The sequence below is a fragment of the Hakea prostrata genome, chromosome 9 (assembly GCF_041222555.1).
Source record: "Hakea prostrata isolate BN-2017 chromosome 9, UWA_Hpros_2, whole genome shotgun sequence".
NCBI classification, from domain to species: domain Eukaryota; kingdom Viridiplantae; phylum Streptophyta; class Magnoliopsida; order Proteales; family Proteaceae; genus Hakea; species Hakea prostrata.
This window is the reverse complement of record NC_142608.1, coordinates 49,827,947-49,854,936: the sequence shown is the minus strand read 5'-3', so window position 1 is coordinate 49,854,936 and position 26,990 is coordinate 49,827,947. Positions and strand designations below refer to the sequence as shown.

At 37.4% G+C, this 26,990-nt stretch overlaps 2 protein-coding genes and 1 pseudogene across 2 annotated transcripts; 1 reads left to right on the top strand and 2 right to left on the bottom strand.

The window, feature by feature from the left end:
* Positions 1-851: 851 nt before the first annotated feature.
* Positions 852-7,552, bottom strand: LOC149005426 (cysteine-rich receptor-like protein kinase 25). The gene is made up of 7 exons (XM_089135895.1): positions 6,754-7,552; positions 6,427-6,552; positions 2,433-2,563; positions 2,086-2,296; positions 1,622-1,859; positions 1,379-1,532; positions 852-1,199 (listed from the first exon to the last, which is right to left on the bottom strand). The coding sequence occupies exons 1-7, from the start codon at positions 7,550-7,552 to the stop codon at positions 852-854; spliced, it is 2,007 nt and encodes a 668-aa protein (XP_088992021.1).
* Positions 7,553-10,529: 2,977 nt separating this feature from the next.
* LOC149005425 (2-alkenal reductase (NADP(+)-dependent)-like) lies at positions 10,530-20,050 on the top strand (annotated as a pseudogene).
* Positions 20,051-20,356: 306 nt separating this feature from the next.
* Positions 20,357-24,226, bottom strand: LOC149005424 (cysteine-rich receptor-like protein kinase 10). Its single transcript, XM_089167990.1, has 7 exons — positions 23,433-24,226; positions 22,885-23,016; positions 22,631-22,761; positions 22,287-22,497; positions 21,759-21,996; positions 21,291-21,444; positions 20,357-21,021 (listed from the first exon to the last, which is right to left on the bottom strand). The coding sequence occupies exons 1-7, from the start codon at positions 24,205-24,207 to the stop codon at positions 20,677-20,679; spliced, it is 1,986 nt and encodes a 661-aa protein (XP_089024116.1). The 5' UTR covers positions 24,208-24,226; the 3' UTR covers positions 20,357-20,676.
* Positions 24,227-26,990: the final 2,764 nt, after the last annotated feature.

Here is a 26,990-nt window from a genome sequence, read left to right as displayed (position 1 = left end):
ATCCTCATTTTCTCTAGCCTCTCCGTAGAATCCACGAACTGTTTTCTCTGAAAACCCTAGTTTGAATCAAATTAAAACTATTTTTTTTTACCATGTTTGGTGGTTAGACCTTCCTAGATAGTCTTAGTATGTTTTTGGGAAACTCCCCTTTGAATTTCGGAGTAATCGAACTTCAAATGAAGAAGTTATGATCGAGTTAGGTTTGTTGTCGTGTGCTGTTCACTGGGTCGACTGGGCCTAGCTACCCCTGCCACCAAAAAAAGCATTTTTCCCTACACACAATATCCTATAGGTTTTCGGAAGGATTCAGTCGTATTTTGATGATATTCTACTAGTTATTTTCTTAAGTAGATTCTTCCAAATATATAGGAATACATATTGCACACAAGTTTTTGACTACCTATTGACATTTCTACAATTTTATTTGAAAGGTTTAGGTTTGAAATTTAAGAGTTTCGTAACATTGATAGTTATTTTAGTAGAGAATCTAGAAAAATAGTCACAACTCTCAAGTAAAAGATCTATAAAAATGAGAAAGACAAGTCTAAATAAGTAACTTAATCAGATAATTTATTGGATGGATAATAACCGATAAGAAAGGAGTATACCATATTCGCATCCTATTAATAGCTAGATGGATTCGGGTACTCCTAAATGGATGCAAGTGCAAATTCAGAAGCGGATTTCAGTTATCCATTTGCACCCCTAGGTAAAGTACTCTTGAGCATTACACAACACAGGAAATCTAGCTGCTCATCCCTTGCAAACAAGTAACTGAAATTAAGCCTTGTAAGTCAAGCAAGTCAAGAGATATCAAACACTTTGTGGTAATGATCTTCCTTCATCCATAACTATCGTGCAGATACCCTAGTAATAGACATTGTATTTATTGAATTTGCTGATGAATGTCTCATGTATTGACTTGATCTTGTTACCCCTGAATCATACTCCATGGTGGATTCACCAAACTCGATTTCATCATTCATTACAAAGGCTGATGCCGAAGGCACTGGAAGAGATGTTGAGAAACTATTGAGCATGAGAAGAACAGAAGCCATGGATGGTCTGTGTGATACATTTTCTTGAACACACAGTAATCCAATATGAATGCACCTAATCACTTCAGATATAGAACATTTTTCTTTCAAAGTTGGATCTATCAATGCCGCAGGTGTACCCTCCTTCCATTTTCTCCAAGCCTACAACAGGATATCAATATACACATTTTTACTTGGAGATTAAGAAGAAAAAAAAAATACCAAGGGCTAGCTTCCTGGAGACCCAGCTGATATTAAGGTTAAGAAAAAAGGAAAAAGAAAAAACCTAAGAGAATTAATCAACATTTTGTATGTTTAATGATAATGAGTTTCCTACTTACATAGCTGAGAAGGCCCTCCTCAGTGCTCCCTGATTGATCGAACTTACAATTTTTTTGGCCACTCACGATCTCTAGAAGTAAGACTCCAAAACTAAACACATCTGTCTTAGCTGAGAATTGCCCATGCATTATGTACTCCGGCGCCATATAACCACTGTAGTGAATCTCAGTATGTTTAGTTTCAAGATAGAGGATAATTGGAAAGATTAAGATTATACTTGCTTAGTATGAGATTGAACTTACTATGTTCCCACAACCCTGCTAGTATTAGCTTGAGTTTGGTCAACTACAACAAGTCTTGCCATGCCAAAATCTGCAATTTTTGGAGTCATGTCATCGTCTAATAAAACATTGCTAGCTTTTAAATCTCGATGAATAATCTTGAGTCGAGAATCTTCATGAAGATATACGAGCCCTCGAGCTATCCCTTCAATGATTTTATAGCGTTCTTCCCAATTCAATTGTGAGCGTTTGATTGGATCTACACACACATGATCCCAAAAAAAGCATCAATTTAAAATAAGTATCATCGTGCAATATCTTCTCAGCATAATAGAACTTGCAAATGTAACCACTAGAATATCACATAATAATGTTTCAAGGCTCTAGATTGGTGGATGTGTGTATTTGAAAACTTCATATTAGGTTTTTTCATTTGAATAATTTTAAATTATTTAAGTTTGAAGAAAGTAAGATTAGAATCAAACCGAATATAAAGTGATCAAGACTCGTGTTTGGCACGTATTCATAGATGAGCAGCTTTTCTTCTCCTTTTAAGCAGAAACCAAGAAGCCTAACAAGATTCCTGTGTTGTAACTTGGCCATTAATATAACTTCATTCTTAAATTCTATGTCACCCTGTCCAGAATTTTTCGATAGCCTCTTCACAGCCACTACTTGTCCATCATCAAGGATACCCTGCAAAAATAATATCAAAATACATCAAAATAGAATCCAATTTCATGTATGTTGAATTTAAATCATTTTTGAGTGCTACAAACCAAACACTGTACATCGAAAGGTTAAATATAAGGGTAATGCAAACATATGCTACCTTGTAAACAAATCCAAATCCTCCATGTCCAAGCTTATTTTCATCAGAGAAGTTGGCTGTGGCAGCTTTTATTCTATCAAGGTTGAATTGTAAGGAGTCGACACTTATAGTTTCAGTGTGATTGTCTTCATCTGAACAGAAAATATAATGTTAATTCTAGAAACATATTAGCATGACTTCTTACCACCAACGTGTTTGGATGGATCCGATATACGTAGAATAAAAAATGAACCGAGCCAAGCCATAACTGAAAAAGCATACTTTGGTTTTGGTTCAATTGGTATTTGCTTCATTTTTGGGTTTTTAAATCGATTTGTGTAATTAAAAGAAACCCTTTGCTGATAATTCTCAAAACATTATAGGTTTTCTAATTTGTTTAAATATTTTAAGAAATAGAGTTTATATGGTTCATTTCAAATTGATGGCTTCAGCAATCAAACTAAACCAAACTGAGGGAAAAAATTATATATTTTGAAGCAAATCAATTTGTTTCATTCGGTTTCGTTTGGTTCAGCATTTTTGGATTGACAACCTTCGGGTGGATACAAGTAGAATATTTCTCCATTAATTTGGATTAATCGAATGGGTGGAACAAACACAAGATGAGCGGGCTAAGTGGGTGATGCACCAGGTCTTTCATGACCTTGGGTAGCATGAGTTCTCAGATGATTGTTCAAACAAAATAGATGGGGATCTCACTGAAAATATCTGAGTCTCCCACTTCACAAGAAATACATTGGATTTCTCTTCAGATGTGGGTAAAATTCAACATAGCTGGGTGCTCTATAGGGAACCCAGGGCATGCAGGGGCTAAATGTATTTTTCGTGATGAGGCTGCCAATGTAATAGAGTCCTTCCAAGTTTATTTGGGGATGTGTATTCATTTTGAAGCTAAAATTGAAGCCTTCATTTCTGGCTTAGAATGGGTAAAGCAACAGGAGTTCCAAAAGGTTTGAATTGAAAATGATTCAAATGCACCAGTGGTGCTACTCCAAAAAAAATTCTCATGGTGGATTTAACAAAGATTGAGAGGTGTTCTACCATATTTGCAAGGCAAGGATTGGAAAATGACTAATTGTCATAGGAAGAATAATCCAACAAGAGAAATTTTAGCAAAATTAGCAAGAAGGGAGCAATGTTCAGGTGTAAATGCTCAATGACCACCGCTGACTTCGCTTGCTCTGAGATGGGAGGTAGGAGGTGAATCCAGATTTCAGTTCTGCCCCTAGTGCTCCTTTTGAGTGTACACTGTGTCCACTATAAGGTTTCGGTGAGTTTGGGTGTATGGGATACAAATGTTATTGCGGGATGAGTAATAGTGGTTCCCTAAGTTGTGTAAACATTTTTTTTTTTTTGTTATATTAATACAAATGACCATTCAGCGGAGAAAAAAAAATTTAATGGGTGGACTTGGCTCATCAAGTCAAATAATTTGCCCATAATTTTTTATTCAGAAAGTTTTAAAAAAATACCTCATAATATACTGTGAAAAGCAAAGATCGAAAAAATTTACCCGTTAGCGTAGAATACCCCCAAAATGTGTTTAAATATGTTTAAAACTTAATTAATATTATTTTATATATTTTTTTATTAATTGTGTCTTTTATCCTATGGTTTCATTTAGTCCCACATCAGGTTGAGAGGATCTGATTATATTGTTTATATATAGTAAGGGCTTATGTAATATTAATTGGGGTTAAGGTTTGAACCCTGTCTGGCTCAAACCGAGCCTAAACCCTATTGTGACCCTACCATGGTTAATAGATATATATTAATATTAATATTTCTATATGACTTGGGACTTGGGACATAGGGAGGTCACCTGAACAGGTACCTTCTTGAATGGAGTTGAACTGAAAAGTATCCTCACAAAGAGAGGTGACCTTACCCTTTCACCCACAGCCTTTGAAGACACAATTAGAACCCATATTGCACAAGAAAGTACCTTATAAACCTTTCTTTGTGGAGGAAGGGGATAGCAATTTCTTCCTATGGAAGATTCAGGAACAAGAGGATTCAATCGGAAATATCGAAAAATTCTTGCGTAGTTCAATCAAATAACTACATCTCGATCGAATTTTCATGTTTATTATCAGAATAGTGGAAATAGGCACCTTTCAGCTCAAAAGGAGTATTGTGATTACAACAACTATTTAGTATTTTCGTTATGTTAAATCATAGATTATATATTTTTCTAATCCCTAAACTACCTCTATTTTCTTGTGAGTATACCATTTTTCCTTAATAAGAATTAAAAAAAGGTGGTATCTCAATGTTGTCTCTCACGAACTTCGACCTCAACCTCCCTTCCTCTGATAGAAACTCAAGTTATCTGGGGCTCCATGACCTTTGAAATCCTTGAGCTCAACTACAACAGTAAGACGATGAATCTAGGGTTTTTAGTCTTTTTTCTTTCTTGTCCTCCTTTACCTTCTTTTTTTCTCTATGGGTGGTGCGCTTTAGCCCCATTTCTGCTGGTAAAGGTAATTGGAGCTTACCATGTTACTCCTAAGACATGGTAAGGGATTTGTGCACCGGGTTGGTTCCAGAAATCCCTCTGTTGATATTACTCTACAAAAGCCCCTTGCAAGACTTACAACTATCATCGACCAGAGTTTCAGATCTCATCAGTTAGGACTTAAGAGAGACAGGTTAAGCCCAAACCTAAGGCTCATTGGGTCTTGAATGAAGGATCCACAAGTATATCTTGCAGGCCTAACATGAAGGGTATGGAAATACATCGTTTCATTCCCAACATACACCGATGGAGGAATAAACCAAACAGCAATAGAAGTAAATCAAATAAAAAGGGAAAGAAAGGGAGGATGAAATCTGAACAGTAGAAGAACAGCAACCGCTGAAAGCAGCATCATTCGATGTTTTGAGTTACAGGTGTTCTAGGTGAGAAGAAGACGATGAAACGAGTTTAGATTATTTTGAAGGTTTTGTTCCAACAGGAAGAAGATTAATTCACAAGACGTAAGGGTATTTCAAGGATTAAGAAATCATACAAGCATGACTTATCTTGCTGGGTTTTTGACTGATGGGTTCTTAGCATTATTGTTGCTCTTGTTCTTTTAGTAGGTGAGTTCTATAGTATTTAAGCAAAATCGAGAAATGGAAACCAAGAGAAAGGAGTTGAAGCAGGATAAATTGAAGGATATAATAGCCTTCTCAGCTAGAAGACATATACATGGACATAATAGTAATTTTGACAATCCAGGGCAGAATAATCTTTTCCCCCTTTTAACTAACGGTTTTACCATAATTGGGAACGTATATGCATGAAAAACAGAAAAAGAGAATAACCTGACTTCTCAGTGGAGAGATCGTGGGTTCAACCCTTGCCGGCGGCATATGTAATATTCTCATCCTCCAATTTTCCTATACATAAAAGCGTTTTTGTACACAAAAACAAAAAAGTAGAGAAGAAGAAGAATATTCGTGGCAAATGACATTTAGCAAGATTGAAATTGGATGCCTAAATTTGGCCAGAAAAAGAAGTTGGATGCCTAATTGAAATTGTTGCCCCATCACCTCTTTCGCCCAGCCGAAGGTCGTGGCATGGATTGAGTTGAACTCCTACCGGGCAGCTAATTACGATTAACAACCAAAAAATAAAAATGAAAATTCATAGTTATGATAAATTTAAGGAATTTTTTTAATCTCTTTCTTGTATTCATTCTCTTTTTTTTTTCTTTTTTTCTTTTTCTAATTATCTTTATTCTCCTCTCAAAGGCGAATTTTTACTCTTCTTTCTATTTTGATATTTTAAAATTTTCAAATTACCCTTTCTATCCTTCTTTTAAATCAGTTATACTGGCTTATTGACTTTTTAATTTTTTTTTTTCCCCTTTTCACTCTTAGAAGTAAATCTTTTGAGAAGGAAATAAAAATCAATGAAGTACGTTAAGGGAGAAATAGAAATTCCCCTGAATTAAAAACAAAGTGGCAAAACAAAACAAGAAAGAAGGTTTTAGTCCAACTTTCTTACCTTCAACAATGAGATTATGCTTCTTTTTCCGAAGACGTAGATAGAGGAATGAGATCACAGAAATTGCAATAGTTGTCCCAACAACAACAACAACAATGATAATTACGGTTGAGTTGCTCCCTTTACCTGCCGTTAAAATCAAATTACACTTGAAAATAATCAATTCCTACTTTTGGGTAGAACCAAAAAAAAAAAAAATTCAAATTTTAGAAAAGAAATTGATTAATAGGAGTAGAAAATGAAGTATCAAAGTCACCTGGTGATTCACTATTGTGGGTTTACACAAAAATTTCCGTATTTGCAAAACCATGAAAGAGAAATACATACCATTTGTGACTGTTGGAGTCGTAGACTGAGCAGTTGAAGGTAATTGATAGAAATGATCATTGAACTCAAACCTTAGATTACAACATGGTTTGAGAATTCTCCCACCATATCTTGGATAGATTATCTTTGGAATATCATATTTGATACCCCCACTTAGGCAACCATAACAGTCGTCTGGTGTTATATCAGGAGTGCACTGCAATAGGGCATAGATAGTGTCATTTCCTGTATAATAAGTCACTTGATTTGTTCCATAGTACTTTGGAGTAGAAGAACCATAAGAAATTTGTGAATCAAGCCCAAGCAATAAATTTGACAGTGTCTGGTTATACTGATTCAACTGGGTAACGTTCAACATACTATAATCATAGATGACTGGGTTTTGCTGCTCTGCACTTGTGACGATGGATTGGTTTGAGTACCTCACCATACAGGTATCATACCAAACTATTGCATGAGTGTTGTTTGGACAAGTTGGTTTGATATCTCTAGTGCCATTCATCACGCACTGTTGACATTCTTGAGATGTGATATCGCCTCTACATAAGTAGGAACCATAGATCTGGTCTGGAGAATTGCCGATGGCAGTGTTGTAATATCCGGTACTGGTACTAGATGCTGCGTTTGTGTTCATAGAAAGGAGGAGAGCATCGAGGTTTGCAAGAAATGAGATGCTGTTTGTGGTGCGAGTAAGCTGTGAAGCATCTTCACAGCTGAATTTCACTGGCTGGGAAGTGATGCAGAGTATAAAAGAAAGAAGTATGATCAGTAGTAACCCTAGGTCTCTTGTATAGATCATCTCTTGCAGATGTTGAAGATGAGCTACTTTGGAGCTGGAGAGGCTTTCTAATGGCGACGTTTTGTCAATTCAAAAGCTTTGGATACGTTGTGGGCTAGATTATACATAAGAAGAGGACTGTGGACGAGAACAAGGTTTTGTTTTCTTCGGTCGTAATTGAAAAGAGAAAGAAAGACACGACATATGGTTGTGGTCATTTGGAATGGGAACTGATAGCCATCAGGAAGTTGTCAAGGATCATGCCGGGAGAATAATTTCTCCTCAGCTCTACCTGTCTAAGAAAAGACCTAATTGATTTCAAGGAAGAAAGTTTCAAGGTAAATATCTCTCATTATTTGTAAATAGAAAAGAATAATTCAAATCGTCTACTCACATAAAGAAGAAATTTTTCAACATATGTTGTTGAATTCTAGAGATGTATCCAATCTCAAACCAAGATTTATTTTGTTTTTTAAATTAACTAAAATCCAACTTAATAGTAAATCACAATTATCAAAAAAGATCCTGATTTGAGATTGGATACTTGTCAAAAATTCAACTTTGAGTTAGAAATTTCTTTTCTAGATGGAGACAAAATCCAAACTCAAGAAAAATGCCAACTGATTGGCTCATAAGTATGCACTCATATGAACATATGAATGTAGAAGGAATCTAAACTCACTGCTTTTACGGATTATGCATAAATGAAAGGAATGCAATTGGAAAAGTATGGTCAAACTAAATAAGTACGCTTAGTGGATTCTCTCTTTTCATATTGGGAAGAAGTGAGGTGCACGCCAATAGAAAGACATTTAGTTAATTAACGAAAAGGTTCACAAATTTTTTTTAGATTTTTCTTTTAATTATTGTCTCCATCTGAAGTATATATCATGGGAATTTATTATTTGCATCTCCTAATGCATCAAATAATTAGTAATCTCATTTTTTCTGCATGAATCACAACATGTATACTAGAACTGTTTATGAACAATGATGCACTTTTGATAATTGATATAACAATATTATAGGAAAAAAATTGATATAATAATACATATATAATGATATATCACTTTCAACCCATTTTGAAAACCCTTTTATGCCATAAAGAAATTTTGAGAATATGAAAATAAGTTTTTCATTTAAGCATGTTTACGTATAAATGTATGAATATATGATAAATATCATTTTCAACATATTGTTGAAATAGGCTTTCATTTCAAATGTTGGACAACAGTCTACCGTAATACGTACCGTATCAAACTACAATAAGTTTTATTTTGGACTTGACTTAGAAAGCACCCTTTGAGCCATAAATGCCAAAGGCTTTCATGGTTTGAACATAAACTTGGCATTTTTTGGATCGAAGACTGACATTTTTAATACCTTGAAAGTTTTTGAAAAGCAATCAAAGTAAAAATAAAATAAAAGGAACACATAGTATAACGTGGTCCGGTCACCCAAAGAGGAAAACATACATCTACAAAAATGAATCCCCCATTCTAATTGCTTCTAGCGGAGAGTTTATTCCCTTTAAATAGAAATGAATACAACGAGTGAGAAAGGGAGAGGAAACCAAAGGGTGAGGGATAGGATTACAGTGGAATTTTATCTTTATTTCCATGTTGGTTGGATTACACTAGGATCCTATCTTTGTTCCCATATTGGTTTCAATAGAATGAAATTTTATCTTTGTTGCCATATTGACTTCACCCATGCTAACACTTACCCTCCATGTTGGGGCAAAGACATCAAAGGAGGTCAACTTGGGCATCATGTGTTGAAAAGTAGCTTTAAGTAATGCCTTTGTAAAAATATCAAGAAGTTGATCTTCACTTCGAACATACGGAGTCCTTTCATGGAAAGAGATTTTGCTACTTCAAGGAAGTTTGTGGGCTCTTTGTGAGCATCAATAGCCTAAAGAAATGTGGTGATATCCTGAAGATATCTTGTCATAACATAAATGTTCCTTGATAGGATATCTGGCAAAATCATACGTGGTGAAATTCTTGAATTTGGATGGAGAATCTGTGATCCGAGTAGACCTGCGAACAGGAATAGGAGCAACCACAATTTTTGGGGTCATATATGGAATTGCAATTTTTGGGGTCGTATCGAGAATTGCACCTGATTGATTTTCAACTTGATCTTCAAGAACATCAACTTGATGATTGGGGTCACTCCTATTCCAATTTATAGCGAGATATCGCCGAGAAAGTCGGATCACATATCGCTGCTGGGTTCATTTTGCCCAGCACCAAATTTCGGCGATTTTGCGCACCTTGGGTATAACCAAGTAATAATTCAGAATTTGAATGACCTGCCCCCATATGCCAAAGTGATATAAGATGTTATGGGAGACTATAATTGATTAAACAGCATTGACATTCCAACCGTTGGATGCAAATAAAACCAAGTGGAATGTTCTATTAACTCTGCTGAAGGATGGTCGATGCTTTCAAACTGAGGGGACAAAAATAATTTCATAAACTATAGGATTCAATAGATAATTAGACTATAATACTGATAATATTAGTAATTATTCTAATTTAAAATCTTTAAATCCACACTTGTTAGCCCCAAGGTGGCCGAGACAGTCAACCACTCATGTTATATTTTAAAGGTTTCAGTTGAGACAAAATGTAGTGAATTAGGTTCTCTCGGTACCTTTCTTTGCCAGAAAATAATTCTGAAGCACTCCTAACAGATAAAGTAATCGCTGCCTTCCGTGATTAAATTTTCCAATTTTATTTCGTAAAAATATTTGGTTTAATGGTTTTGACTAGCTTTTCCTGCCTTGAGCATTATGTCTCTTTGGAATGAGATTCCAGTGAAAATTGAAAATTTTCCTCAATACCCAGTTTGATAACCTAGCATTCTCTCTCCATCTCCCCCCCCCCCTTCTCTCTCTCTCTCTCTCTTACTGACACTTCAACATGTACTTTTGAGCCTTGAAAGATCGAGAGCTTGATTAGCTTTTCATTGGAGAACTCAAGTAAATATGGAGAAAGGAGAAGTTAGTAACAAGCAGGTTCTCTTGAGAGACCATGTACATGGAACTCTCAATGAGACAGACATGATTTTAAACAAAGGTACAGTCCATCTCAAGGTACCTCAAGGCTCCAAAGCCATTTTGCTGAAGAATATCTATTTAGCTTGTGAGCCCTTTTCAAGATTTTTTATGGTGAAGCCAATCGGAGACGAAGAAACAATCAAGCCTGGCACGGTAATCGAGCTTCAAACTTATCTTATTTCAACTTACACCATTTGAATGATATTGGTGTTGGGGGTTTGATCAAATCTATAGATCCTACATCTCCTTTGTTAACAGTAAACTGATGTGAGCCTATTCTTGTATGTTTCAGCCTATTTGTGGATTTGGAGTAGGTAAAGTTTGGATTCCGATCACCCAGGCTTCAAAGAAGGTGATTTCTTGTGGGGAGTAAGTAACTACATGGGAAGAGTACAGCCTCATTAAGAATACAGAGTCCATGTTTAAGATTCTCAACACTGATGTACCTCTCTACTACTGTACAGGAATTTTGGGTCTCTCTCATATTTGGATGCCAGTAGGGGACGAATCACGAACGCTGACACTACAAGGAAACTCATGTTTGTTGTTCGATTTTCACATTTGAATGTTGCGTAACTTTCATAGACAGGCAATCCCCCCCCCCAAAAAAAAAAGATGACATTTTGTAGAGTGGATAGATAGCATAATAAGGCTTGGTATATTTTTGCTTAACACTTTATAATGTTTCATGCATGTTGGTTATGTGTAGGTATGCCGGGTATGACCGCTTATGCTGGTTTCTTCACCGAAGAAAGGGGAGTACGTGTATGTATCATCTGCGTTTGGTTCAGTTGGACAGGTTGTGGGACAGTTTGCTAAGCTGATGGGATGCTATGTTGTTGGAAGTGCTAGGTCCGACGAAAAGGTATGACAACCCTTAAAAGACATCCCCTCCGTTCGTACTGTGGACGTTCACTAAACACTCTAGTTGATCCCATTTAGTTGAGATAAGATTGACTTGTAGCGATGTCATTTAATAATAAATTTGCAAATATTTTATGGCTTTGATTCCTTACCATTCATTCTATGGAAATTCGATCATTGACACAGTTTTTCACTTTGGGTTTTGTAATTAAGGTTGATTTACTGAAGAACAAGTTTGGGTTTGATGAAGCTTTCAATTATAAAAGGGAGGACGATTTAGATGCTGCTTTGAAAAGTTAAATTACTTGAAGTCAATGTTCATTGAGTTTCAACACACCTTTGAGCATACTCTTTCTAGATTTTTAACATGTTGAGAATTTGCTTTGGTTATATGTATAGCTTAGGCCTTGTATCTAGCATGGCCTTGAACAGAACCGATTGGAGGGCAAGAATCCATGTAGCCAACCCCATTTAGTATGGAAAAGGCTTATTGTTGTTGTTGTTGTTGTTGTTGTTTGAGAATTTGCTTTGGTTAATTTGCAGGTATTTCCCTGAAGGAATTGACATCTACTTTGAGAATGTTGGAGGTAAAATGCTTGATACAGTTCTTCTAAACATGAGGCTCCATGGCCGCATTGCTGTTGCAGGAATGATCTCTCAGCACAACCTTGAGCATGCTGAAGGAATTCACAATTTAACTTTGTTTACCGGTAAGAGGCTTCAAATGGAAGGCTTCTTAGTCTTTGATTACTATCACGTCTACCCCAAGTGTTGGGATTTATTAATTATATTAATAAATTAAATGCCCAAGGGCAAAACTGGAAAATCACTTTTAGGGCGGTTACAAAATATAGGTTATATATATTTGTAACCACCGCATCACTTGAGAGTACGAGATAGTAAGTGATTCATTTGTGCGTGAGTTTTTCAGAAAAGAGGGGCCTCCCATCTCTCTCTCTCTCTCCCTCTCTCCTAGAAATGCAAGAAAGGAGTTCCTTGCTTTAGATCTCTTGACCATCCTTTCCACACGGCATTTGGGTTGTGAAACTTGTTCCCTTTCCTAGTGATTGTGGAATCACACCGATGGAGCTTTGGTGGAGGAATGATGACATGGATCTAGTTTACTTCCGCTGCAGATACTCTATAATTTAGGAAAGTGAATCCAAGTAAGGATCTTTCCCCTATCAATTATGGAATTGAAAATTATATGGAGTATTACCTACATTGGCATCAGAGCCGTGGTTCCCACGATTCTCGGTTCCTCCCCATTGTTTATTTTCATTACATGGATCCAATGGGAGGATCAAGGGGTTTATATTAACCCGTGGAGAATCCAGGGTTTAATAGGAAATCCATGGGAGAATTGATAGGGTTTTAAAAACCCTTATGTTTTGGTTCGGATCCGAGTGGGAGGATCTTTTGATTTCCCTTATGAAAAAAATTGCATGATTGATAATCCATGATGAATGTTTTCGTTCAATGTTTATTGCTGTTTTTTTTTTTCATGTGTTTTTGGATGAATATTTGGGAGAAAAAAACGTGATTTTCCGTTTTTTAAAAAAATCCGTTCAAGAAAAAAAATGAAAAATGACACCGTTTTTGGTCACTGTGGACCAGACGGACGTCCGTTTATTGGTCTGTCTGATCACAGTGGTCCAGATGGAATTTCCGTCTGGTCACAAAAGGCAAATGGATGACCGTCTGGGAGACGGCAATCCGTCTGGGAAATAGTTTTTTTTTTTGGATATTGGTCTGTCCAATTCAGAATGTGTTTCTAATTTACTGGACACCAATGGCTCGACAATCTGTGTTATGTTTGGGCATTAAGGGCCTAATAGAGCCTAGTGGGAGCTAATGAGGTAAAAGTGTTCTGTGTAAACCACCTCTTAGCATTAACATGATTACATGTTTTATTTTATTAAAATTGTTTTTAATTATGGGTCTATTAATCATGTTTCTTACACAAAATGAAACTAGTATATAAGTCTATGTGGGTTTGCATGAGAATTTGATTGAATGTTTGTTAGCATCTCTTTTGGTTTAAATGCTTATCCCATAGGTTGACTATGCTAGTGTGATTTGTTGCTTGTGTTGTGTTTTATGCTAGAATAGTTGAACTCACCCTTGCATATAAAGTCTCACCCTTGTGTTGTAAGCATCTCTTTTGGTTCAAATGCTTATCCCATAGGTTGACTATGCTAGTGTGATTTGTTGTTGCTTGTGTTGTGTTTTATGCTAGAATAGTTGAACTCACCCTTGCATATAAAGTCTCACCCTTGTGAGATTTGTTGTTGCTTGTATTGTATTTTATGCTAGAATAGTTGAACTCACCCTTGCATATAAAGTCAAAAGAATAAATGGCTGCTGCAAAGAGCATAGTTGTTGACCTCACTAAAGGAGATAAGCTAAATGAGAGGAATTATGACCTCTGGCACCGAAAGGTACAATATCTCCAGGAAGAGCAGGATATTCTGGAAACTATAAACTAGACCATGTCGCCACTTGAGGAAGGTACCACTGCACAGCATCGCAGGGACCTTGAGTCGTACAATGCCTGGAAGAGGAAAGATCTGGTAGCTAGGATTACAATCCTGAGCTCCATGAGGGATGACCTGATGCTTCGGTTTGAGAAGCATAGGACTGCAAAGTCTTTATGGGAGGCTGTGAAGTTCCAATACGGAGGGACTTCCACCATAAGAGGCCACCAGCTAGGACTCACCTTTGACGGTTATAAAATGCGCTAGGGTCACACCATGAGGCAACATATAACCATCATGTTTAACATGATTAGTGAGTTGAGCGCATGTGGGCACCAAAAGACTGATGAGGAGCAAGTCTCTGCAGTCATTAGGTCACTGCCGAAGACTTGGGAGCATATGAAGATCTTCTTGACTCATGCTAATGATGTCAAGATTTTTGATCAAGCTGCCAAGCACCTTGAGCTAGAGGAGGATCGGGTGTTGGCCGATGCCCCTCACCCTGAAATACTTGTCGTTGAAGCTAGCACTAGTAAGGGTGCAGGCTCTAAGCGCAAGAGGGAGAAAGCTCAACCTCAGCGGTCCAAGCAAAGTAACCAGGGTGGGAACAGAACAAGAGTGGCCCCAAGCGTTCAAGGGGGCTAGAGCTGGCAAAAAGAAATCATCTTTGATTTGCTTCATATGCCGAAAGCCTGGTCATTTTGCTTATGATTGCACTGAGCAGGAGGTATGTACTGTGTGTTATACCTCATCTTGTTATGAAACAAGTTCTACTATGCTTGCTGAACTAAATCCTTTGTGGATTTTTGATTCAGGTGCGACAGAACACATAACAAGGGAACGCTTGAGCTTCGTGGAATACCGTCGTATTCCAAGAGGAAGCAGGAGAATAACGATGGGGAACAACTCAAGTGTGGAGATTCATGGCATAGGCACATGCAGATTAGTTTTGCAAGGTGGCCGGACGCTGTTACTCCATGATGTGCTGTATGCTCCAGACATTCGGCAGAATCTTGTTTTTGTTATTTATCTTTTAAGACATGGTTTTAGAGTTGTATTTGAAAAAAAATCTTTGGTTTTGTATCTAAGTGATACAGTTTATGGTTATGGTTTTCTTCATAATGGTTATATTGTATTGGATACAATTGATAATTTATCTAATCCTAGTAATGTTTTTGTTTGCCAAAATATTGTGTGTATTGACTTTAATTTGTGGCATGCTAGACTAGGACATATTGGCTTAGATAGAATGAACAGGTTGGCAAGAGAATGTCTCTTAGGCCAAGGTTCACTATCTGATTTGCCATCCTGTGAGTCATGTCTAGCAAGAAAAGCAACTAGAAAATCATTTAAAAAGGCTTTGAGAGCCTCTCTTCCTTTAGAACTTATCCATTCAGATGTGTGTGGACCCATGAATGTGCATACTAGAAATGGACAGGTTTATTTCATCATATTCATAGATGACTATATACGGTATAGTCACATTTCTCATATGTCAGAAGCTCTAGAATGTTTTAAGAAATTCATGAGCTTAATTAGTTGAGAATCAGTTAGATAAAAATATTAAAACTCTTAGAACGGATAGAGGTAAAGAGTATCTCTCTAATATGTTCAAAGTGTTGTGTGATGAAAAGGGGATATCTAGACAACTTACTATTCCAGGGACTCCGCAGCAAAATGGGGTTACTGGGAGGAGGAATAGAACCTTGCTAGACATGGTGAGATCCATGATGGCGCAAGAAAATCTACCCATCTCTTATTGGGGAGATGCTTTGCTGACTGTGGCCTATATCCTCAACAGAGTTCCAACAAAATCGGTTCCTTCCACACCATATGAGTTGTGGACCGGAAGGAAGCCAAATTTGAGTTACTTGCGCACATGGGGATGTGCAGCATATGTTCACTCTACTTCTCATCAATATGAAAAGCTTAGACCCAGAGGAAAAAAGTGTATCTTTGTGAGATATTCTGAACCCTCAAAGGGCCATGTCTTCATTGGACTAGATGAGAGTGAGAGGAGAACGAAACTCGAGTCTAGGGATGCAACATTCTTGGAGAATGATTTTCCATCTCTTTCAGGAGTTAACAAAGAATCATCAGAATTCTTTGAGATACAAGATAGTGGTCTTGTCACTCCAGAGATTCAAATTCTGGATAATAAACCTGGGGTTTATCCAGAAGATCCTAATGGGAGTGGGATTGCAGATGTGATAGCTACCTCAAAGGGTGAGCAATCTGACATTCACTTGCACCGTAGTGGGCGTGAGCTAGTTCCTTGTCGACGTTTCGACGTAGAGGATGAAGCCTACAATGGTAACTCCTGAAGAGATCGACTGTGAGATGACTTCAGTCGATGAGCATGAACCGAAGAGCATGCAGGAAGCTCTTGCGGGGTCAAGCTCAAAGGAATGGTTTACAACAATAGAGGAAGAGTTGGAGTTGATGAAAGTTAATCATGTATGGGACTTGTTTGACTTGACGTCAGGCCGAATGGCAATTGGGAACAAGTGGGTTCTCAAGATCAAGAGAAAGGCGTATGGATCTTGTTGGTAATTCATCAAAAGTAATTCAATTCAATTAATTGATGGGGAAAAAATTCCTTACCTGGATTCGCTTTCCCTTACTTGAAGTATTCGCAGCGGAAGTCTAGATCCACGTTCTCGTTCCACCACCAAAGATTTACCGGCTAGATTCCACAATCACAGGGAAAGGGAATAATATCCACAACCCAAATGCCGTGGATTAATGGAATGAAGATCAAAAAACTAGGAAAGAAAAATTTCTAAGCCTGCGATTCTAAGAGAGAGGGAGAGAGAGATGGAGCCGCCGTTTCTCAGAGATTCGCTCGTGCTAATGAATCACTCAGTTGCTTATCTCACTAATGCGGTGGTTACCAAAATATATAACCCTATTTTGTAACCGCCCTAATAGTGAGTTTCCAATATTGCCCTTGGGCATTTAATTTATTAATCAAATTAATAAATTCCAACAGATCTATTGAGAGATTCATGGCTCGTTTAGTGGCTAAGGGCTACACCCAACGAGAGGGCATTGATTATGAGGAAACTTTTCCCCTGTGGTTAGGTTTGCCTCAATCCGCCTCAAACTAGCCATTGTTGCTCAGTTAGACTTGGAGCTTTATCAGATGGATGTAAAAACAGTTTTTCTCAATGGAGAACTTGAGGAAGAGATCTATATGGATCAACCTCAAGGCTTTGAAGCTAATGGACTTGAGTGCAAAGTGTGCAAGCTTAAGAAGTCCATATATGGCTTAAAGCAAACATCTAAATAGTGGAATGTGTGCTTCCACCAAGCTATGATGGAAAATGGTTTTTCCATGCTTGAAGAAGACCACTGTGTTTACACCAAGAGATCTGATGGTAATTATGTCATTCTGACATTGTACGTAGATGACATACTTATGGCTAACAATAGCAAGGAGATATTGGAAACCATTAAGAAATGGTTGTCCTCCGTATTTGATATGAAGGACATGGGTGAAGCAAGTTATGTGCTTGGTGTCAAGATTGTCAGAAATAGGTAAAAGAGATTATTGGGTTTATCTCAGGAGACCTATATTGACAATGTCTTGACGAGATACCAGATGCACAACTGCAAACCAATTGATACTCCAGTGGAGAAGGGTTTACATTTGAGCCTTGATATGGATCCTAAGACTCCATTGGAGAAAACCAAGATGGAAAGAGTTCCATATTCTAGTGCAGTAGGGTAGCCTTATGTACACTATGATGTGTACTAGGCCGGATATTTGTTATGCAGTGGGTTTGGTTAGTTGGTACCAATCAAACCCAGAAATAGAGCATCTAGAAAGCAGTCAAGAAGATATTGAGATATCTCAGAGGAACGAGTAACTACATGCTATGTTACCAAGGATCGAATTTGCGGTTAATTGGCTATAGCAATGTCGACTAGGTTGGAGACATTGATGAGCGCAAATCAACCTCTGGATATGCTTTCTTGCTGAATGGCGGGGCCATTTGCTGGTGTAGCAAGAAGCAGACTTGTATATCCCTCTCGACCATGGAAGCAAAGTATGTGGCATGCTCAACTGCAGTTCAAGAGGCTGTTTGGTTGAGGAGATTCCTTCGACATACTAGAATTGTGATGACGTACAAAGAGGCTGCCCTTGTCTACTGTGATAGTACGGTAGCTCTTAGCTATGTCAAGGACCCCAAGTATCATGGGAGGCCCAAACATATACAGTTGTGATATCACTTTGTTAGAGACATTATATCAAGGAAGAAAGTTGTACTTAACCACATTCTACTAGTCAGATGGTAGCTAACCCTCTTACCAAACCTATAGTCAATGATGTTTTTATGTCTCATGTAAAATCCTTGGGCTTGCGTAGATTGTGACTTACTTTTGTACTGAAACTTTCTTATTATTAAGTAATATGAGTTCATTCAAGCATTTATTTTATTCACTTGTTGTGTGATTGTGTTCTTCTAGCATAAAACGAGATATGTCAATAGGCAAGAGAATGGCTCACTCACATGAGCATTCCCCTCTGGCGCAATGGAGGTGAGCAGAGATGAGATGGATTGTGAATGACTTTGTGTAGTTCAATTCATAATCATGATGTCGCCTTGATTTGGAATCAAGATGAGTTTGTGTTGTGAAGAGAATCGACATGAATTTTCCCACTATTCATGCTGCCTATAGGAGCCAAGTGCGAGTACTTTATGTGGTGCTAGGGTGGCGACAATAAAGAAACTTGGGTTAGGCGCAAGAGGTTGCAACTAGACTAAACTTGTATGGTGTTGAGAGGGACATACATTCTATTGAGTACAAAATGCTCCACCATAGCACGTATATCATACTATGTGTGCTTAGCGATCATTGGAAATGAGAGGATGGATCCCTGCTCCTCTCATTGTGTGAGTCCTGGACTTTATGGTCCGTTAGTGTTCTTAGTGACTTTCGACGACATCATGAAACGTAGGGTTGATGTGGCTACTTTGGGGTGTTACCTATGGTCATGATTGATTCGACCTAAAGGGGGATTACTAGGAAAGGAGTCAATCCTAAGTGTAGTGATGGTCTGGGGCGAAAGGAAAGATTTGATTCAATTGCACCCTAAAAGTGTTTGTTGGCGCCAACTATATGTGTTACAGTAGTGAACATTTTAAGGACAAAAAGGTGATCTCTCAGAGGGATCGAGATACCTTTAGTTTGGTGCGTTTGAATAAACCTAGGACACTGTGGTATACTAATGCTTATTTGATATGTTTCTTTGAGTGATGTGCCATTCTGGCCTTCTGGGAAGGTTTCTAGTTTGGGGTTCATGCGTGCAGGTATATCATCGGCCGCACAACCCATTTTGCCAGTATGACTTGTGGATGTTAGTGTCTGGGACACAAGTGGTCTGCGTATCTAGGATACATAGCAGAGAGATCGAATGTGTGTATTTGGGATATACATGTGTGTCTAGGACACACTATTATAGAGAGATTAACACTTGCCTTTGTGCAAGTGGGAGATGTTGGGATTTATTAATTATATTAATAAATTAAATGCCCAAGGGCAAATCTGGAAAATCACTTTTAGGGTGGTTACAAAATATAGGTTATATATTTGTAACCACCGCATCACTTGAGAGTACGAGATAGTAAGTGATTCATTCATGCGTGAGTTTTCCAAAAAAGAGCCGGCTCCCATCTCTCTCTCTCCCTCTCTCCTAGAAACGCAGGAAAGGAGTTCCTTGCTTTAGATCTCCTGACCATCCTTTCCACACAGCATTTGGGTTGTGGAACTTGTTCCCTTTCCTAGTGATTAGGGAATCACACCGATGGAGCTTTGGTGGAGGAACGAGGATGTGGATCCAGTTTACTTCCGCTGCAGATACTCTATAATTTAGGAAAGCGAATCCAAGTAAGGATTTTTCCCCTATCAATTATGGAATTGAAAATTATATGGAGTATTACTTACACCAAGTTTCTGGGTTTGACTCTGCAATACATCAAAGAAGGGAATATGGTTGGTTTAGATAACATTCTTGAAGGCCTTGAAAGCAGACCACCTGCCTTAGTAAACCTCTATGATGGCGGAAGTGGAAAACAGGTCCTCCGTATCTCTCATGAATGAGTACTGCCCTTACTTGTATTAATGGTTAAGCACCTGTAGAGAAACAAATCCTAGCACCACAAGGATCTAGTTGTGGTGATAGATAATCAAGAACTCAAAAGAAAATTTTGGATTTCAAGTTAAGCATTTTTATTTTTTATTTCCAGTGCTGGAATAATGAAGTCTGTTCTCTCATTTCTTTATTTTGTTCATCACAAGAATCAATTTAGAATCATCACAAAGAGGGTTTATTTGGTATTCAGCTGAACCTGGCAATCCAGCTCTTGAAAGCATTTATCATGGGCTGCTCAATCCAATTCTCGGTATAATGTTACAAAAGAAAGTAGACACAAATTTACATCACAAAGTACTGAGAAAAGATATATATACCTTAGGTATAATAATCCCTTGGTATAGATATCCTTAATCTTACATATTTCCACTAATATCAAATTCCAACGTAAATGGTTGGTTTGAACTACCTAAGTTGTAGTTCAGCAAGGGAGTTGAAGGGGGAGGAGCTTAATGGAACTCCAAAAAAAAAAAGTACAAGCAGGAGGCTACAAACATGTACCTATGAATAGAATGGAATGCACTCAATTAAGTAACGCAAGACACCTTGTAAGCATGTGCTTCATCCACCAACACTATCGACCAGATAAATCTGTAATAGACAATTCATTCATCAACTTTGATGCTGAATTATTTCTGGAGTGGGTTGATTTTGTTACTGAATCATAGTCCATGGAAGGTTCAAGTAACAATACTTCACTATTCGATAAAAAGGCTGGTGGTGAAGGCAATGGCAGAGTTGCAGAGTAGCTATTGAGCATGAGAACGATAGAGGCCATTGTTGGTCTGTCAGATACATTTTCTGCAACACATAATAGTGCAATGTGGATGCATCTAATCACATCAGACTTAGGACAATTTCCTCCCACAGTTGGATCCATTAGTGCCAAAGCCGTACCGTTCTTCCAATTTCTCCATGCCTACAACAACCCATCATCAATTTGCAGAACAGTCAAGGATGAAGGTTCAGAAAACTTAGTACTACCAAACATCAAGTTAAAGAAGCAAGATTGTTCTGAACTAGCTAGTCAAAGTGGATTAAGGGAGACCTATTTCTGGTTTGTCATGTAAATTAATTTCCAAGTCATAAAGTTAAATAAAAGGGAGATGGAAGGATCAGATCCTTTTAGTTTGGAATTCAGTCCAGCATCTTAAGACCATGCTCAAGAGAAGTAAAATTCCTACTTACATAGCTGAGAAGATCCTCAGTGCGCTCTGATGATAGATTGAAACTTCTGTTTTTTTGACCACTTACAATCTCTAGAAGTAAGACTCCAAAACTATACACATCTGTCTTAACTGAGAATAGCCCATGCATCATGTACTCTGGCGCCATATATCCACTGCATTGCATAACAGTATAACCAGTGGCTTAGTTGGAGTACGATTTAACTTTTAAATTGTACCACTTTTTCCTTTCATTTAGATGTCATGTTGATCTAAGAACTGAATGTAACATACAAAATAAATCAACTGTCTTGAGTTAGAAATAAAAATAAAATAAATTTCTCATTGGTGATAGATAATAAACGGTTGGGGGGGTTAATTTTGCTTCACCCTCTTCATTTTTTTCACTCAGTTATCTTCTATTCAAATCGATCATAAAAGATTTCTTAAGCATTGGTGAAATTTATGAATTCATAGAGCTTGAACTTACTATGTTCCTACAATCCTGCTAGTATTGGCTTGAGTTTGATCCACTACAAACAGCCTTGCCATACCAAAATCTGCAATTTTTGCATTCATCTCCTCATCTAACAATATATTGCTAGCTTTTAGATCTCTGTGAATAATCCTAAGTCGAGAATCCTCATGAAGATAAAGAAGCCCTCGTGCAATCCCCTCAATAATTTTGTAACGTTTCTCCCAATCCAATTGAGAGCGCCCGCTAAGATCTACATATGCAGGGTCCAAAGAAGTATCAAATTAATAATCGAATCTATTGATCAAATGCAACCAATGCAAAAATAAAAAGCAGCAAAACTATAACGGCTTATTTTTTTCAGACAATTACAAAACAATAAAATTATTATGCTTCATGCTTACTAGATAGGTGGAAGATTGTAATTGAAGAGGTATTTTTCTCCAACCAAGAATATTAATTTCTAATAGGCATTGTGTTTTACTCATAAATGTGAGGTCCTCCAAAATAATCAAGTTCAAGGAATGAGGAAGAGAGACAAACCAAAAATAAAGTGATCAAGACTTCTATTTGGCACAAATTCATAGATAAGCAGTTTTTCCTCTCCTTTTAAGCAGAAACCAAGGAGCCTAACAAGATTCCTGTGTTGCAACTTGGCCACTAATGTAACCTCATTCTTAAATTCCATGTCACCCTGTCCTGAATTTTTTGAGAGCCTCTTCACAGCAACTATTTGTCCATCCAAAAGCTTGCCCTGAGTATATAATTTAGTGAGAAGATACAAAGATGCAAATTTCATCAATAAGAATATAGATTACTCATTTATTTGTAACTTAACACTACATACTGAAAGTAGCATATCTAGTGGTAAGGCAAGGACTCAACACCTTGTAAACAGCTCCAAATCCTCCTTGGCCAAGCTTATTTTCATCAGAGAAGTCGTTTGTGGCGGCTCTTATTGTATCAAAGTTGAATTGTAAGGAGTCATCACTTATTATCTCATCCTGAGGAGCTTCATCTGGAAACAATAAATGTATATCAAACATGTAAATACTTCCATAACAAACATAGATAAACACTTAATAGGTTTGAATGAATTATTAGATTTTCAAAATGAATCTCTACTGTCATGGTTTCTTACCTTCAATTGTGTGCTTCAGCTTTCTCTTTCGAGAACGCAGGCAAAGGAAAAATATAATTAGAACTGCTGCAACTGCTACAACAACAGCAACAACAACAATAATGATAATAGTAGATGAATTGCTCCCTTTATCTGCATAAAACATAAGAAGGAATATATGCGTAAGCCAACAGGATCGATATGTAATTTTTTGTTCAGGATAGGTTAACTTATTACTAAGCTTAGCATAAAACTTGGAAATAATCTCAACTTATGCATGCCTGAGATGTTAACAACCCTAAAACTTCTTAAAAACCATATGTGTAGATTATTCCCAACAGAAAATATGACTATTTGGTCCACCAATCAATAGTGGATTGCAATAAATTGAAAACTGTTAACATATATCACCAAGGTCATGAATAAAGACTGAATGAAAACTTGAAATTTTCTGGTTGCAGGAATATAGAGAAATCGAATGATGCTTCCAGATATTGTGTGTGCAATGAGTAGATCGAACAAGATCTAAGTAGTAATAATCAAATTACTAAATGAATATGTAACTGTACCTTGTGGGACAGTTGGGCTAGTCGATGTTTGATAGAAAGCGTCGTTGAGCTCATACCTTGCAGAACAACTGGCTGTAAGAACCCTCGTACCTTGCCTCCTGGCCCCATCACAACATTTTGAAATAGTATCTAAAGCCCCAACCAGGCATCTGTTGCAATCAAACTGAGATAAATCAGGTGTACACTGCACTAGCCCGTATATCGTCTGAAGGCTTGTAACTGTTGTCTTATTAGCTGCATACTTCAGTGAAGATGATCCAGATGCAGCAGTACTTACAAGACCATCTAGCAGATCCCCCAATGCCTGATCAAACTGGGCCGAGTTTGAAACATTATATGTATTCCACATAGTATAAGAGAGACTATTGTCCATAGTTGAGAATATAGACCGATTCGAGTAACGTAACATACACAAATCAGACCATATTATGGCCTCTTTCTCAGTAGGACAACGTTGTGAGAGATCATCCTTGGCTTCTTGAACACAGGAACTACAGGTTTCTGTACTAACATCACCTCTACATAGAAAAAGACCATAAACTTCGTCAGAAGCCTGGCCGATGGTGGTGTTATAGAAGCCAGAATCAATTGTGGCGTTAGAGGCCAGAGAAGAGAGGAGGAGGTTAAGGTTAGTTTCATATGCACTATTGACAGTGTAATTGCCTGATCCACAGCTGTGGTAAGAATAGACATATTGTGCAGTGCAGTATCTCACCAGAAGCAGAGAAGAAAGAAATAGGAGCATCACTGTGGCATAAGGCATTCTTGTGTCCATATGGAGCTTCTTCTTCTTCTTCTTGCTTTTCTGGCTATGTTTGTTAAAGCGATAAGCGGAGTTATTATGTGTTCCTGCAGTTGACAAAGTCAGGCATACTTGTTCTTCCTTGGTGGGTTAGTTGGGAATTGGGATAACAAATAAGGTTTGCCCATGCGTGTTTGTCAATTTGAGTCGTCGCAACAAGAATAAAAAATTGCAGACAATTTTTGACTTTGCGATGTTTTGAACTTGCGGGAATAAAAGCACAGGGTAGAATCCAAGTCAAACACTACTCTGTTTTTTAAATGAATGCAATGAACCGCGAAAACAAAGGAAAAACAGAACAGTGGTCTCAAATAAACCATTGATTAATCAAAAACCTACTTTTAGAATTTGCTTGGATTCAAAAGTCCAATCTTAGGGTACCAAACGTTCATGGCTAAGATTGATAAGTTCAAGATTTCTATTCGCTTGTGCTTTATAACTAACTAAAAATCTTTGCCATGTCAGGCAGAGATACAGGCAAATCGATTAGGAAATCGATGTAATTCAAACCTTCTCATCTCCATCCGGATTTAGTTCATCCATTAAATCTCTAACGCCAGAAAACCCTTAGCAGCTCCTCTATAATTCTGTTGAACTCTCTCAAAGAAGCCATTATAGGTATCTGGTTGGATACTTGTCATGTAAGTTCTACTAATCAAACAGAGTAATCAAACTTTACATAATATTGAAACTCGAGAACCTAATTTATCATGCTCTTGATTCAAAAATGCGGAAGACAAGATAATGTACTTACCTCCTACCATGGAAACGTGTTTCTGGAAGTCGTTTGCAAGTTCCTCTCCAAGAAGATCGTCGTCTGCTACGTTGAAGAATTTCAGTTCTTCTAGTTTTCTTTAGCAAAGCCAATGATAGAGAGACGAGAATAATCTTGCTAATAAAACCGGGGACCAGAAAATCATAGTAAACTCTTTGCAGTTTATTTCTCAAAAAATGCAGGTTCCATAATGAGCCCCGCAAAGTCAATGTTCTCATCAAACACATCCAAGTAACCACCAATGCGGTTACCTTGAACTAAGTTGCAATTAACAAAAATGTTTGGGCCACATCATAATTATAAAAAAATAAAAAATAAAAAAATAAAAAATAAAAAGTAAAAGAATATAAGAAGAAGATAACTTCAATATTTATTTATTTAAATAAATGAAATCATACATTCTCTCACTTTGCCCGAACACCATTACATCTTAATTCTTAATGTTTAAATAGAAAAATAAAACTGTATGAATCATAGCGGTAGATACCTTTGGCTTAGGCAGTACCTTCCATCTATCACAATACAATCTTTCTTTTCATGCACAAACCCAACTTTATGATTAAACCTCAAATGTTTATTCCTGGTCGAACAACATGTTTGTTATCTCAACAGAAATGTATACAACGGAAATGAGAAACAAACCACATAACAGTCATCACATCAAAATGTATAATAATTACCTTTCATGAAGATAAATCTTCCTGAAGTCCCAAATGGACAACATGATCCTCAAAAGCTTTAGGTGGCATGCCCTTTGTCAACAAATCAGCAATCATCTGCTCAGTCTTTATGTGTTCTATGAACACTTCCTTAGCTTTAATGTGCTCTCTTATTGCTAAGTACATAATGTCGATGTGTTTACTTTGACTTCCACTCTTATTATTCTTAGCAAAGAACACTGCAACAATATTATAATAGTATAACTTCATTGGCCTAGAGACAGACTCAACAACTATAAGCCCATAAATTAAGTTTCTCAACCATATTCCCTGCACAGTAGCCTCAACACAGGATACGAACTCAACTTCCATGGTAGAAGTAGCAACCAAGGTTTTCTTAGCACTTCTCCAACATATGGCCCCACCAGCTAGCATAAATACATTGCTAGATGTTGATTTACGTGAATCGACACAACCCGCAAAATCTGAGTTCGAATATCCGATAACCTTTAATATATCGGAATACCTATATGTAAGCATCAACTCTTTTGTTCCTTAAAGGTACCTCATGACCTTCTTTGCAGCTCTCCAATGATCTAGATAGAGATTACTTTGATATCTCCCTAATATTCCAATGGCAAAAGCAATGTCAGTTCTCATACAGACTTGTGCATACATTAAGCTTCCCACTGCGGAAAGCATATGGAATGTTTGTCATTTGATCCTATTCAATTTCCAACTCTGGACATTGGTTCAAATGGAACTTGTCACCCTTAACAATGGGTGCAACACTTGGTGAATAGTCTTTCATCCTAAATCTCTCAAGCACTTTGTTTATATAGGCTTCTTGAGATAGTCCCAAAACACGTCGGGATCTATCCCTATAGATCTTAATCCCAATGACATAAGATGCCTCACCCATATCCTTCATATCAAAGTTTTGAGACAAAAAGCTTTTCACCTCATGCAACAACCCTAAGTCGTTGGTTGCAAACAGAATATCATCTACATATAACACACGACCTTGTGGTATATACACTAATCCATAGCATTTTCATCGGAACCAAATGAAGAGATCACCTCATGAAATCTTAAATACCACTGTCGGGACGCCTGCTTAAGTCCATAAATGGATCTCTTAAGTTTACAAACCAACTAATCACCGCTACTTGAAATAAACCCATCAAGTTGTTTCGTGTATACCTACTCATGCAAATCTCCATTGAGAAATGTTGTTTTCACATCCATTTGATGTAAATCTAGATCAAAATGGGCAACTAACGCCATGATGATGCCCGGAAGGAATCCTTCTTTGACATGCG